General features: G+C 37.7%; 1 protein-coding gene across 2 annotated transcripts; it reads right to left on the bottom strand.

The window, feature by feature from the left end:
• Positions 1-2,635: 2,635 nt before the first annotated feature.
• On the bottom strand, positions 2,636-14,784 carry LOC109107457 (sorting nexin-27-like). Of its 2 annotated transcripts, none has more exons than XM_042772421.1 (13): positions 14,328-14,784; positions 9,930-10,161; positions 9,631-9,823; positions 9,464-9,528; positions 7,690-7,794; positions 7,527-7,605; positions 5,804-5,967; positions 5,622-5,711; positions 4,373-4,522; positions 4,119-4,247; positions 3,928-3,987; positions 3,789-3,851; positions 2,636-3,697 (listed from the first exon to the last, which is right to left on the bottom strand). In XM_042772421.1, the coding sequence occupies exons 1-13, from the start codon at positions 14,651-14,653 to the stop codon at positions 3,653-3,655; spliced, it is 1,701 nt and encodes a 566-aa protein (XP_042628355.1). In that variant the 5' UTR covers positions 14,654-14,784; the 3' UTR covers positions 2,636-3,652. The 2 variants fall into 2 exon arrangements, with proteins under 2 accessions (XP_042628355.1, XP_042628354.1); XM_042772420.1 differs by having other exon boundaries at positions 3,803-3,851; positions 14,328-14,783.
• Positions 14,785-15,149: the final 365 nt, after the last annotated feature.

Raw genomic sequence — 15,149 nt, 5'->3', positions numbered from 1 at the left:
TACAGTAGGTTTCAGTGGCAGGTTGAACTTCCTCAGCTGGCAAAGGCAACCCTTACTAGACCTGACACTCACACTGAACTGAAGTGACACAAGCCGTCTTGCATTTCAGGCCCCATTTGTTCTTTAATTGTTAAGTGCCTGATAAAATCATTAGGGTGAAGGTCAGTGACATGACCCACAGAGAGCAACACTACTGTTACTAATCCCATTCCCAATTTATTAGGCTGCTAAATTATTTACGTGCTGGCACCTCGTGCCTACATCTTTTTGATGTACTTGGATTATTCCCCTGCACCTCTGATAATGTCTGTCACTGGTTCAGAAAAGCCTTATCTCACTAAGAGGCCATCAAAAGGTTAATAAAAAAAAATAAAAAAACAACCTCAGACAGACCCGTTGAGTCAATAAATCGATTTATTTAAAAGAATATGTTACATTTTTTAATGCTATGACCAAACATTTTGCTTTTACATTAAGTCATGTCAGCTTGAGATTTTGGATTCAAAACCTCCTCCAGGTATCCTGTTTGTCTTGCTTTATTTTTTTTTGTTTCATTTGCAGTATGTGCCCCATTGCTTATTACAGTTTACTCTCACTTTATAAATGTATTTGTGCCGTATTTTTGAAAAGGTTACTCAAAAACTCGCACAGCTGAAAATACTGTACACAGAGATATTTGTGATTGAGTTTCATATTCAAATAAATTAAAGTATCAGTCAATAGAGAAAGACAACCAGACAGAGAGAATAAATGAGTAAAGAATGAGAGAGGGGAAGATACACACAAACAAAGGAAAAAGCCTCATCTAAAAGTCTACAACAAACCATCTGACAAGAAAGAAGAGAGATTTGAACCATATGCTTATGCAAAGGCTTTGCATGAATCTGTGAAATCCCATGATAACCAGCGTAACTGTTAAATAAGACAGCTGTGGTGATCCTACATAATCGCCCGCTCAATCAGTTTGTCTATTAAAAGGAATATTCCAGGTTCAATACAAGTTAAATATATTTGATTTGCCCTTTTAGTTTTATTTCAAGAAAAAACAAAAATAACGTATACGTGGAGCCAATGTTGGGAGGATTTACAAGCAGAAATATGAAACTTATTTTATTAAAAAACAAAACAGTATTTTGGTGAAACTTGTGGTATTTGAGCTTAAAAGTTGTTTGTGTCAGTCATTTCAACGTTTAGAAATAGTCATAGCTTCAAAACAACAGAAAATTGTGTTTTGACAAAATTTGTCAATAAATATATTGTATAATACTTTTTGTGGTAATCATCGTTATGGCAAAAGTGCTGTCAACTGAGCTCATCTTGTATTAAAACCAAAATATCCCTTTAAAGTCAATGAATGCGATGAAAGAGAAACATAATGGAACAGTGCAGGACAGAAATGGCATGCTGTCAGTCTTTTAACACGCATCACACACATCACACGTCATTTAAAAAGTGCAAAACATGTCATGACTGGTCTGGAGTGACAGGGTTGTATGCGCCTGCGCTACAATAAGTAACACTGAAAAAAAAAAAAAAAGTCCAAGGATAGACACTCACATGTGGTTTGATGCAGACCGCTTCCTGTGAGGTCAGAGCCACCTACTGCCGGATGAAGGCATTGCGTCCTGAAATTCATAAACTAAGCAGCCCAATATGCACACATAACTAACACTGCTGGCTTTCCAAATCAGTGCTTCACATTTATAACACTGTTAATACAACTCAAGTCGTATATGAGCAGTGCAAACACCCACACAGCACTGTTACAGATGAGCAGTGGGCAGGTGTTCTACAGCCATGGCCAGACCCACACAGAATCTCTGCAGATTCACAACAGCCATAAATCACAAGTTTATCATATTCACCAGCCCTTGAGTGTTCACTTTAAACATTATACAAATAATGTTTAATTTGATTGTGCATTCAGCCACTAATAAAGTCACCCTCAGTTGTGTTTGGGTCATTGACATGCAACAGCACCCATTAAAAAAGTTAGTTTAAAATTTTTAAAAACACACTTTTTATATTCATGTTGGTTTCATATGCATATCAGTGGTTCTCAAGCAGAGGTCTGTGGCCCACTAGACACCTCTGAAAACCTCAGGATGACTTAAAATTATTTCATTTATAGTTCAATTAAAATAATTGTAAAGATAATTGAAGATTTTTTTTTTTCTCCTGTAACTTAGTCCAAACTGTTCTTGAAACTTTTGGAACCACAAGAACAATTGTGACTAATTCACTTAATATACCGACTCTCAATTAATAAAAAAGTTTAAAAACAAGCAGCTTTGTAATAATTACAACAAAGCATATTAAAAGCAATTTAATAATAATACTAGCAAGTAAAACTAATACTAGGGGCCTTCAAATACTGTGTCGGAAAGGCAAAAAGCCTTTCACCAGATATTGAGCAATTACAAAAAAAAGTTTATATATATATATATATATATATATATATATATATATATATATATATATATATATATATATATATATATCTATCTTTCAAGGTGAATAGTATTATTTTTAACAAATATAATGAATTATCATTGTTTTGGAGGCAGTTGCACCACATGACATTTTACAACCTGAATGAAACCCCAAAAATTATTTAAAATCAGAAATTAAAAACATGATTTATAAGAGGTTTATTCAATACCTCTGTATATATGAATAGCATTTTTAACATATTCTGAATAAATAATTTTAAAAAGAGCATCACGTCACTGACACATTTTACCAGCAGAAATTTCCAATAAAATCAGCACAGAAATTCCATCTGGGCCTGGCGATGGCTAATGCAATCAAATACTGCTTTGGAGAATAAAAGACAGATGAGAGCACACACACACACACAAAAAAAATTTAAATTAAAAACCTCGGTTCAGCTAAAGGGCTGAAAATCTGTACAAACCTACTACCAACACAGTGGCAATAGTGAGATAAAAGACAAATTAGTGTTGAAAAGCATGGAAAAGTATTGATCCGTCTCTCTTGCCCTTGTTTCTACTCACTTGAAGAGGCTTGTTTTCTCTTTCCCTCTCTCACTCTGATTGTCCAAGTGGAAAATGTAGTAATGGATTTTGCTTCTTGAATTGATACATTCTGAGAGAGCATCCCTGCCCTCACAGGTGCATGTGTTAGTGTCAGGATGATGCATTAGTCAGACCGCCGACCTTTCCACGTCTTTAAATTGACACACGCTGCAGAAGCACAGTTCAGTCTCTCAGTTGTCTGCATCTGAAGACCACGTCTTGTGACCAGTCACATGACATGAATTAGTCACAAATGCTGGTGCCATGTCAACGACTAGGTTGTGTTCATCAGACATCACTTCACCATGTCTGTCTACTCGGGCATCACAGTCTTTCAGTGTCGTCTCTCCCTGGCGGTCAGTACATTCAACATAATTCTGTCCAGTCCAGTGAAATGATGGCGTAAGTCTCTAAAAGTTTCTTGTAGTTCCATATTTAGATTGTTGTACTGTGGTTGTGTCATTTCCTGCTTTGTATCTTCCTATTTCAGTAAGTGTGTATCAGTAGTGGAGTACGTGTAAGCATATGGGACTGGTTTGGACTGAGTCTCTGTATGCAGCTGTTAGTGTACGTGTGCGTGTGTCTGAGAATTCAAGAGGAGATGATCTCTTCGTTCATGTGCCTCCATCCCTTCTGTGTCTCAACAGCTGGAAGATATTCTGTCAAAGAGAGATGGGTTTCAGAGCACAGCACACATTATGGACAGACATTAATGTCCACAATTCAAACTAGAGGCAGGCAGAGCCTTACCTTACCGCACATACCATCTTTACTGCAGTTCTTATTGTCCTTGTCCGAGGCCTCCTCCTCAACCTGACAAAAATATATTAATCAATAAACGCAAAAAGAGCAAGCAGACTCTCAGGACACTCAGACCTGAAGTACCCACCTCTTTTCTCCATTTGAGCTCACAGAAGACTCTCTCGAAGCACTCGTGCATGTAGTTGAACTAGAAAGGGAAAGACATTTTAAGCGCCAGGGCTCAATGTTTAAATATGTAAAATTACGAATGTTTAAAATGGAAAGATTTAAAAATATATGCAAATGATCAACTTTCATGGCGACACGGTCCTAACTCACATATGGAGTGAAGATTTTGACCCAGCGAGGTTTCTTCTCCCCTCGCGCGTACTCAAAACAGAAAGCCATTCCCTCTTCATCCGTGTCCCATCTCTGCATCTCCGACCATTCAAAAGCGATCACCTGATTCTGTAACGACAGAATGGACAAATCATTTAGAAATAGGAAATTATCTATTTTTTTCTAATTTATAAAAATAAGAAGCATCAACAAACAACTTTTTACTCCATCAAAGTAAACACAAACACAATCACCTCTAGAGTGCCATCCTCTGTGCACGCATGGAGTTTAAAGTGGTGGATGCTTATCGCCGTAACGACGTGACCTTTCCTACGCGAGTCACAGGAGCAGTGCGGGAAAGTGATCTCATTGTAGCCCTCACAAGTCCTCAGAATACTTAAATACTGCAGAGGGAGAGGGTACAGGAAACGCTTGCATTAAGATCCTACCACTTTTCAGTTTGAGATGTACTGCACAATGTTTTATGATGGTATCCAATACATTTCATTAATAAATTTTGGGGTTGGGAAGACATTTTAATGTTTTTGGAAAAAAAAGTCTCTCATGCTTTAAAAAGATTACCATTTAAAATAACTGTTTAGTATATTAATATATTAAAAAATGTTTTTTACTCCTGTGATGCAAAGCTGAATTTTCAGCATTACTCCAGTCTTACTCCAGTGTCTCATGATCCTTCAGAAATCATTCTAATATTCCGATTTAACATTTTGTATTATTAGGAAAGTAAGAAAAGTTATGTTGCTTAATATTTTTGTGGAAACCATGTTCAAATGAACAGTATTTATTTGAATTAGAAATATTTTATAACAAATGTCTTTACTGTCACTTTAGATTATTTAACGCATCTGTGATTAATAACAATATGAATTTCTTAAAGTAAAGAATCTTACTGATCACATACTTCTAAACGGTAGTGTATATTTACATCACATGTGGGCAGTATTAAAATTATACACTACATGTATAATTGTATACACTTAATTAAACACTAAATGCTTTAAGAGAGCGCTAGATGATGACAAAAGTAAACAAAATGTAAAACAGGAAATGAGCATTAACAATGAAATATCCCAATTAAAATAATAATATATGCTGATAACCTATATATTATGTATCCTTTTTTCCCCCCCAAAGCCAAAATTTTAAATTCAGTCATTTATTCACTTTAAAGTAATTCCAAATTATTTTTTTCTATGGGACCAAAAAAGTTCTCATATTTTGTATTTAAAGTCTTCTGAATCCATACGATAGATTTATGTGATAAACAGACCATAATTTAAGTTAACATTCACAAGTTCAAATCAAACTTCATGATGTCAAACCTGCTATATTTGATATTTAATTTAAGACTCAAAACTTTCCTTTTGTTTTTCACTGAAAACAAGAACATGATTGTAAGTTTTGATGAACTACTGTATGCCTTTAACCCCCAGACCTTCACCAACCCCTAAAACTGTGAATCTGCACGGTTTGGAGACTGACCATGGTCATTTTCCTCTGTTCAGTGAGCTTTTGGAGCTGGTAGGATTTCTCTCCCACTTTGATGAATCCCTTTTTCACATCATCCAGAGCCTGAGAGAGGACACAAGTAAACATACAGCAGTACAGGTTGAAAGCACACTGCCATGAACACACATTTGCTTAAACACACGTGTAATGCAGACCTGATGAAAGCAATAGTTGATGGCCAGCTCATTGTCGTTGAGCAGAATCTCTTCTTCTGTGGTGAAGAGCCACTTGCGAAGCGTGAGGCAGGTGCCTGGGATGGCAGATGTATAGTTCTGCACATACAGCTTATGTGGGAACTCATTAGGGGCCAGCTTGCGAGCTAAGAGATCGAGAGAGAGGTAGATAAGCAGTAAGAAACAGGGACAAAGAGAAAGTGTAAAAGAAGAAGAGTCAGAAAATTTATAGCAAGACTTTATTAAGTACTTCATTCATCATTATATCTCACTTTATATCATGAATATTATATATTTAGATATTCACAAATGTTAAAGAAATCTTACCGACAACTTTTGAACAATCATGTATATATGAAATATAAAACGCATGCATGTCAGGAGAACATATGTTTGTATCCACAAATATTGAGCTCACATTGGTAACAAGACTCCGCTTCTTAAGCACACGAGTTGACACATACAGGTTAAACATATTCAAAGCTGCTCTATTAAATCTGAAATAAAATGCTAAATACACAGCACCCACAAACTATACTATACACACAAACTATCTGATGGGATAATTTGGGGGGCAATTACAAATTCTACTACAGCAATTTTGTGAGACATCAAATAAAAAATTAATGCGGATGGAGCTTTTAAGATTTGTTAGCATAAATTACTGCCACACACACACACACACACACACACACACACACACACACACACACAAGAAAACCACACATGCACATAAGGGTCGTACACATTTTGCCTTCATTAAGTGACTGGATAAGAAGATTAGTAAACAGAGTTTTGTACAATTCAACAGCCCATGAGCTCCCAAACCCCTAACATACAGAGTACAGATGAGAAAGTGAAGTACTTGTGTGCCATCTGTATTTGATTTAAATACATGTAAGTTTTTAAACAAAAAATCTATAAAAACTGCCTCAAAATAAAAAGGTAATTGTGAAATAGAGTTTAAAAAAAGAACCATTTAAATTTGGAGAAATAAAAGGTAGCAATTGTGAGAACTGTGAAAAATTGGTTTCCATAAAAATCCTAGTCATTATATAAACAAACTATAAAACACAAAAACATACCTAATTAATTTCACTTATTGACAGAAGCAGTTCTACTAGTGGTAAAATTTCATAGCATGGCTTAGGATGCATCTAAAAATATGAATATTAAATGTATCGTTCACCCCAAAAACGAAAATTCAGTCATCATTTACTCTCCCTCTAGTTGTTCCAAAGCTCTATTAATTTCTTTCTTCTGCTGAACACAAAGGAAGATATTCTGAAGAATGAGTGTAACCAAACAGTTCCTGGTCCCCACTGACTTCAACAGTATGAAATAAAAATAGTATGGAGGTCAACGGGACCAGAAACTATTTGGTTACCAACATACTTCAAAATATCTTCCTCAGCAGAAGTAAGTAAGTAATACAGGTTTGCAACAACTAGAGGGCGAGAAAATTATGACAGAATTTTCAGTGTGGGGGGAAACAATCTCTTTAACATATGTAGAAATATGGTACAATGTGCTCTTTAAAAAATATTAACAATCAGATTGGAATCAGCTGATTATGGCATTAAAATATTTGTATTAAACAAAATTAAGAAATCTGAACCATTACACCACTTGTTACTACTAAACACGTTACTACTAAACACAGGCATAAAAAACTGTCATACTGGAAAAAGAGGTGAACTCTTACCAAAGGAGTGGTTAATGACTTCAAACAGAGCAAAATAACTCGCAGTAATGCTGTCCATCCCAATTTGTGTTACAACAGCCTGAAAAAGACATGTGGAAGTGCAAGGTATGAATTTGGAAACTGTTCCATTTGATATAAAATGTTGCATGATTAAATGTTGTACCTGGTAGACCTGGTCTGTTGTGCAATTCTTTCGCACCCGGACCGTAACTGTAGTTTTGTCTGGCATGGCTATCCTTAGCTCCACATCAGAAACACCATTATAATTCTAGGAGGAATGAGAGAGAGACCTAAAAATACAGTCCAAACAGACAGAGCAGCACTTCAGGCTGCTTGTCCACAGTGTACTTGAGAAACACCCTGACAGGTACAGCCTCACACTCACAGCCTAGCAATGAATGCACATAAAATATACACTGTATGCATGTACTGTTGTTGCAAGTTGTTGTATCCCTGGCAAGTGAGCTTAAGTCTCCTACTGGGTCTTGGCCCCCAGGTTGAGAACAATCGCTTTAAGAGTAATAATCAGCTTGATAATCAACTGATCCTCTTTGTTTCCCATTTCATCATATCGAAGGGATACAAATGAAATTTTTACACTGTAATACAATAAATAGTCTGCATTCAAGATGAACATAACAGTTGAACTGAATTGAGCTGAACAGTCTTTAGTTGAATGAAATGTGGTGTGTGATATTTTCTCTATGGCTGCACATCAGTTTGTCTTCTTCACTAACGTATGTTAAAGGCACATTTTCAATACTAACTGACCCATCAGACTTTGTCTTTGATGGGTGTTTGTGACTTGTGACATTCTTTGATTGATTAAATAATTGTTTGAGTCAATTGAGAATGCAGTGCTGTAAGCGTAGACCTTTTTTGTTTACATGTGCGGTTATAATCAAGCTTAAGCAGGTCTCCTTCTCTTTGTCCAAGTACATTTACTTGTACTCATTAAGCTGTCTTTAGTGTGTGCAGATTATATTCAGGCTTTAAAATTCTTAAATTATGCTTTTTGTTGAGGGAACCAGGGTGATGCTAACTTCTGGGTTGGCCTACAAAAAATAACCACTGCAGCGCTCTGTTAGTCTGTTACTCGGTGACACAAATAAATGGAATATAATAATGCAGGGCATGATACATTTTTATTATCCTGAAATGCTTAAAATCAGGCCTGGCCACTCTGTCCAAGAGGACAAACCCTGCATTCACAGACAGAATGGTCATGTGATTACTGAGGATGAACAGCAACGCCCATGGTACACTGATACTTCCTGTTTCTGCTTGCAGTTACCCTATGAGCGCAACCAAAACATACCAAACAGTCCTGCCATCCTTTATACTACTTTTTTAAGATCAGATGACCCTATTAGCAATCTTTGGATAGATCTGTAGATAAATATTAGTAGGAAAGGCACTGTTTTTCTATCATACATGTAATGGGTCACATATACAGTTGGGGTGTCTTGATACACCAGTATTGATGATAACAGTGATATTTTAAAAATATTGATATGTCAAATGTACACATAAGATAATATCATAAATAATATGGTGCCAGTAATTATCTAGTTGACACTCCGACATAGTAGGTGGCAGTATTGCAGTTTAATGCCTGTTGTCACCAATTATAAAGCAGAAAAAAAGACAATGAAGCAGCATGTAGCTACTGCTGTCACACAAAATCACAGGCAATGACAGGCGAAAGCAAACGTGGAAGTTTCTTTGATCATGTAAAAAAAGATCAACATTGTTCTTTTTGTACACTTTATACGGCTTATGGTTACAAACTCTCTCTCTACTTCACTACACTCATATTTTAGGTGTGATTACTTTTCACAAAATAATAATATCATTATTGCGAATACTTTTGCCTTTGATAATCGTTTGATGAATCGTCTGATATCTTGACAGCCGTAATATACATAAAACCTTACCTCATCAGACTCCGACAAAAACTCCTGCATGATGTCGCTCTCTCCGATTACCCGAACAGAACACACTGGTGAGAGAAACACAGAGAGAGAATGTTGGAAAGATCCGTAAACAGTTATTTTCTAGATTTTCATCTCACGGACTGTTCCCTTTTGTTGTCTTATCTTACCTTTCTCCAAGTATTCCTCCAGCCCTCGTCTGCGAGCGTCTAGCTGCTGCTCAGACAGGGAGAAAGGCCATTTCCCCGGTAGCTTGGGAAATGCAAAGTTGGCATATTCCCTCTTCAGATTCTGATGCAAGATGGCAAACTCCCGATAACGCTTTGAGCACAACTGCCTGCCTGCCATGTACACGTTGTAGACCTGACACAAACACACAACGCTGTCAAAAATATCCCCTGAAATAATCAAGGGAAAAAGTATCAAACCAAACAGAGGCATAAGTGGCCAGAGCAGATAAAACACTCACTACAAACTTCTCCCCGTTCTGTTCCACATGTTTGTAGGTGGGCACAGAGATGGGCACGGCCTGCTTGTCGCTGTAGTCATAGCAGGACTGAGATGAGCCATCGTCCCCGGGGTCAAGGCTGTCCGTCTCTGGCTGAGGAACTGACAGGATGGCCAAGACTAACTCTTTCTCTCCTGCTCGGATGAGATCTACCACCTGCTTATGAGTGGCCCCTTCCACATTCACACCATTTCTGCAAATGGAAGGAAAGAAGAAAGGATCTGGTTACAGAATTAAACTTGTACTCACAGCCAATTACAGTGTGACGTTAAACGGTTAATGCTATAAATCTCGTGTTTCCAGTCAATTTTAGAGGGTTAATGTGAGATCAGATATCTCCAAATCCTGAACCACTACTTTGGTGGAGTTCCTGGAGCTGCTATTATCTCGTCTAATATTTTCAGGGCTCCACACTAAGGATGGCCCGCTGGCCCATGGCCATGTGTGAGCATGATTTGGGCCAGTTGACAGAACAGATACTTGCCCTTTCAAGCAAGTGCTGTGATGCCCCTGAAAATATTACATTTATTGATCCTGTACAATAATTTTCCTTGCAGACTGAAATGTTTGGTTTTCTTGCTGCAATTGTATTTATCTAGCTTGTTAACACAGATGTGCTTTTTTTTTTTGTTTCAATCTTGCAAAAATGACCAGTGATAATTTTGAAAGCATCAGTGAGAAAGTGTTGAAAACTACAAACCAAATCTGGATTTATCAAAGAATTCTGAAAAAAAAGCAGCACACTTGCTGTCAACATGATAACAATAAGATATATTTTTTGAGTAACAAATCAGCATATTAGAATGAAGATTAGATTAATGATGCAGAAAATACAGCTTTGCCATCACAGGAATAAATGACATTTTACACTAGAATAGTTGTTTTAAAATGTAACAATATTTCACAATATTACTGTTTTACTGTATTTTTCATCAAATCAATTTACCCTTGTGGAGCATAACTTCTTTCAAAAACATTAACAAAAAAGTAGGTCCATATGTACAGTGCATGTATAGACCAATCATTTTCATTCATACACTTCATAGAAATATAAATAAATATCAAGCATAAAAATTCATAGGTAAAAATAAAACAAACCATTCTTTTCTTTTGTAACTACTCACCCAACTTATTAGGAAAAAAAAATCCTTATTTGAGCTTTGCTAAAAGTCAGGTTTTATTACAACAGAGAGTTCTCAGGAGATGACTGAACTAGTCTTACTCAAAGTATTACATTTTCTGCCCTGAAAACCTGAGTGTGACCTCAAAATCTGCGATGTATGTGGTACGTGTATGTGTTTGATACCGCTAATATGAAAAGACACTTCATTCTGGCTGTTATGTAGGTTTCAGAGATTATTCAGGGCAGAAAACAAACCCTGTCTGAACATGATGTCCAGTGAGATGAAGAGTTTCCAGGAAATACTTTGCAGTAAGATCTTTGGAACAAAGTACTTAAGAGTTACTCAACAGCAATCAGCAGTGTATTGACATACTCTCTATCTCTCTTTCTCATAGACACTCAAAGATGCTCTCAGTCAGCCACTCAAAGAAAAGCTGAATCAACTAAATGCTCACTCTTCCTCCTTACTGTACATCATGCCACTGAATCATAGTTTTGTGTTGCCCATGGAAGCATTTTGACCACGGCTCCAACATACAATGTGTGCTCACACACCATCTCCCTCTTTTTGACACTCCATTAAACACAAGAGGCAGAGCAAGATGACCTGCTTCCAGACAAGCTAAGCCCTCCATTATATATTTGACTTGACAATCTACAGTACATTTGCCCGTTTACAACACGATAACAGGGGAGCACAGAGAACTGAGCGATTTAAAGTGCTGGGTATCAATACAGGCTTCCAGATTAAATTCCATTTCAAAAACACTCTATATGATTCTGATTCAATCGGGTATTTGTTTTTAATGGAATTTTTTTTTGATCAGCGAATTTTTGCAGGCGAAATACAGTCATTTCAACAGGAATCCAAACAATTTGGAATTCCGTCTGAGGGTTAAAGATTTCCCCATGCAAATTTCACCACATTTACCAAGAGAAAGCTGCTTGGTTTGAAAAAGATTTCAGTGTGAGTTCTGCTTCCTACATCGCTACTCTCCTCACAACAGAGAATGGACCTTTTTTGCCCACAAAATTTTGCTAGAAATTTCACTGATATGACTGCACCTCAATGCTTTAAATTATGCAGAATAGAGTTTCTAACTGATTCAAAGGGGTAACTTGTCATTCTTAACTACTGAATAAAAGAACTGGCTTATAAAAGTCATTCATTGGGAGTCAGGCTATATTGGTCATGATGTATCTTTATCGATTCACTAAAAAGAATGAAAAGAGTCATTGCTTGTGAATCAGCTGCACTGGTCATGTTGTATGTTTGTTTATGAATTTAGTACACATGAATGAAGACTCAATATAAATGTTGTTTGACAATATTTTGTGGTTCACAGTCATTTTGTTGCTTCCATTAAATGCAGATGGGAAACTATATACATTACAAAACTATTAATTCAAAAATGTAACAACAAGACCCAAACTGTGCAGTTAGCATAAATTAGATCAGCAGAAGGCAGGGAACTCTGCAGCACTGTAACTTTTCATGCAGCCACTCAAAATAAGCATAATGTAAATGTTTGCTCTTTAGACTTTAGAAATCGATATCCGGATTGATCAAATAGAGACAAAAATGAATGAGAATACTGATATTTTTAACCAGCCCTTTCGGTTTAGGGGGCTTGTCTCTGAGGGTGCTTTGCAAAACGTTGCATTTCATTTCAACTGTGCACTGTGTGCAGACAGAATGTTTTTAGGGACACCTGCAAAACAGAAAGAGTTGGTGATTTAAGCCCTACTCTCTGTCCTGAGTTTACACTGACTGATGCTGAGCTCTGTCGCCTTCAGCGCCACGGAAACCACTTGTCACCATGGCAACCAATGCCAGCATCAGTGAGGTACCCTGTGAATATTAACATGCAACCGGAACCACTCCAGTAAGATTCGAGACACAATAACATCAACAAGTAATAAATCGTAACCCAAATATAACCCAGAGGTTCCTCCTAAAAGATATCCCCTAATGTAGTCCACAGACAAGTCTGCGGTTACATAATCATGCTGCAAATGTTTGAGATAACCATGGTTATAAAAAGGATGTGCCGATCATTCAGAAGGTGTGTGCTCTTGTTTACACAATTGTCCAATATGGTTTATGTCGAATTACTGACCCAGTATTGCTCAGAACAGTGCACAGTCAGCTACAGCAAGATGAGAGGGAATGAGAGAGCTTGTCTGTTCACGCTGCTGTATGTGACCTGAATCTGCAATGAAGACAAACGCGTCCAAACACAAACCTCCTTTATCTAGTGCAAATGAAGCAGCCATTCACGCAGAGACATACACCGATGCATATGACAGGCAGAGACACTGTGTGCAAAGAGACGTTAAAGGGATAGGTCAGCCAGAAATATAAAAAAAAAATCATGTCAACATTTACTCATCCTCATGTTGTTCCAAACGTATATGACTTACTTCTAAGGAACGTAACAGAAGATGTTAGACTAAATGTAACAGTCTCTATTCACTTTCAAGGCATCTTTTTTTTCTCCATAAAATGAAAACAAATTGATTGAGGATGCCATTCTGGCTAGGATTGCCTTTTGTGGTCCACATAAAAAATAAAATAAAAAAAAGTTGGGTTTGGAACAACATGAGGGTTGGTAGATGATGACATAATTTTTATTTTTGGGTAACTATCTCTTTAAGATCAGGGAGGCTGAAACTGCGGACTGCATTTGTGGAAAAAGTCAAATAGATGTCCTTGAAATTATGAAGTCAGCTTCTAAAACAGGAGATATTTCCAAAAACCTAAAGAATATGGGATAACTGTAATACTAGATGTCTGAATGACAAGCTGGGATGTGCTCAGAATATCAAATCCTGCTGTAAAGAAGTGCATTCTGCAGTCCAGGACAAATGTGTCTTCGACAAGCTGCATTACATCTGTATTCCATTTAAATAACGTGCATTTTTATAATATATCGCATTTTTTGTGACTATTAAGATGATATGCAGTGCTGCAGTGACAAGGCTGGCTAACGTTCAGCTTCTTACTCCAATATGCATCAACTCACTTATTAGCCACGTTAGCAGTTGCACTGGATTACAGCGTCTTTTCTCTCTTCAGACGCCTTCAAATGCCTTAAAACCACTGTGGACTTTCGTCTCTAGTTTTTAGGACCAAATCTGGCCGCTTTCTGTCTAACAAGAGATGATGGTGAAGGCGGGCAACGCTGTTAAGCGCGTCTTGATGTAGTCCATAGATCATTTACATATAAACTTACACTTCAAGAATTCGGTCGCCCTTTGAGATTCCGGCTCGGTCTGCCGCGCCGCCTGGTAACACGGCGCTAACGTGCTGCAGCGGGGCGTAAAGTTCGCCGTTGATGCTCCTCAGTTGCCCCCCTTCGCTTACTTGCCCGCGAACGTTGAAGCCATAGCCCGAGTCCGATTTGACGATGCGGACCAACCGAGGCCCGGAGGTGACCGTGGTCGAGACGAGGCCGCCGGCGCACGTCCCCGAGCTCATGCCGGAGCCGTTACGAGCCGCCGAGTGAAGCGTGGAAGGGCCAGCGGAGCAAGTGCCGTCTCCTCCTACAACATCTGCCATATTTGTTTGAAAAACTCCTGCCTAGTGCCTCCACAGCGAGCTCGGGCGCCGAAGTGCTACATGAGCTTATTGGCTGGCGGAGTGCGTCAGACTCCAGACGGGAAAGACTGACGCCAAACCGCCCCCATCACGAGACACTGGCTGTGTTCGCAATGGCACACTAGCTTACTGCCCACTACAAAATGCATACTGCCAAACTTACTGCCCACTACACAGTGCATACTGCCAAGCTTACTGCCTACTACACAGTGCATACTGCTTACTATATTTTTTTTTTTAAGAAAAGCGAAACTGAACATTAATTCAATAACTCCACCTTGAATGTTTCCTGCAGTATTCATAGATTTTTATATGCTAGAGTTAATGAAAGAATCTGAAAACATTAGCTATTGTTGAAGATAGACTACAAACTGTATATCAAGCATTTACAACAAGAATATACAACAAGAAGTAGGGACTAAAAGAAGCACCAAAGAGGAAAATAACAAGATTAAGA

This window comes from Cyprinus carpio, chromosome A16 (genome assembly GCF_018340385.1).
Source record: "Cyprinus carpio isolate SPL01 chromosome A16, ASM1834038v1, whole genome shotgun sequence".
Classification (NCBI taxonomy): domain Eukaryota; kingdom Metazoa; phylum Chordata; class Actinopteri; order Cypriniformes; family Cyprinidae; genus Cyprinus; species Cyprinus carpio.
Note: the sequence above shows the minus strand (reverse complement) of the source record. Positions and strands in the feature narration are given on the sequence as shown.

Bases quoted from the DNA above. Each gene is read 5' to 3' on its own strand.
- LOC109107457 (XM_042772420.1), bottom strand. From the start codon at position 14,653: ATGGCAGATGTTGTAGGAGGAGACGGCACTTGCTCCGCTGGCCCTTCC. The intron at 5,712-5,803 runs GTCTGCATTACA...GTCCTCTCTCAG, and splicing joins TCAACTATTGCTTTCATCAG to GCTCTGGATGATGTGAAAAA. The intron at 3,698-3,802 runs GTATGTGCGGTA...TCTCTTTGACAG, and splicing joins TAAGAACTGCAGTAAAGATG to AATATCTTCCAGCTGTTGAG.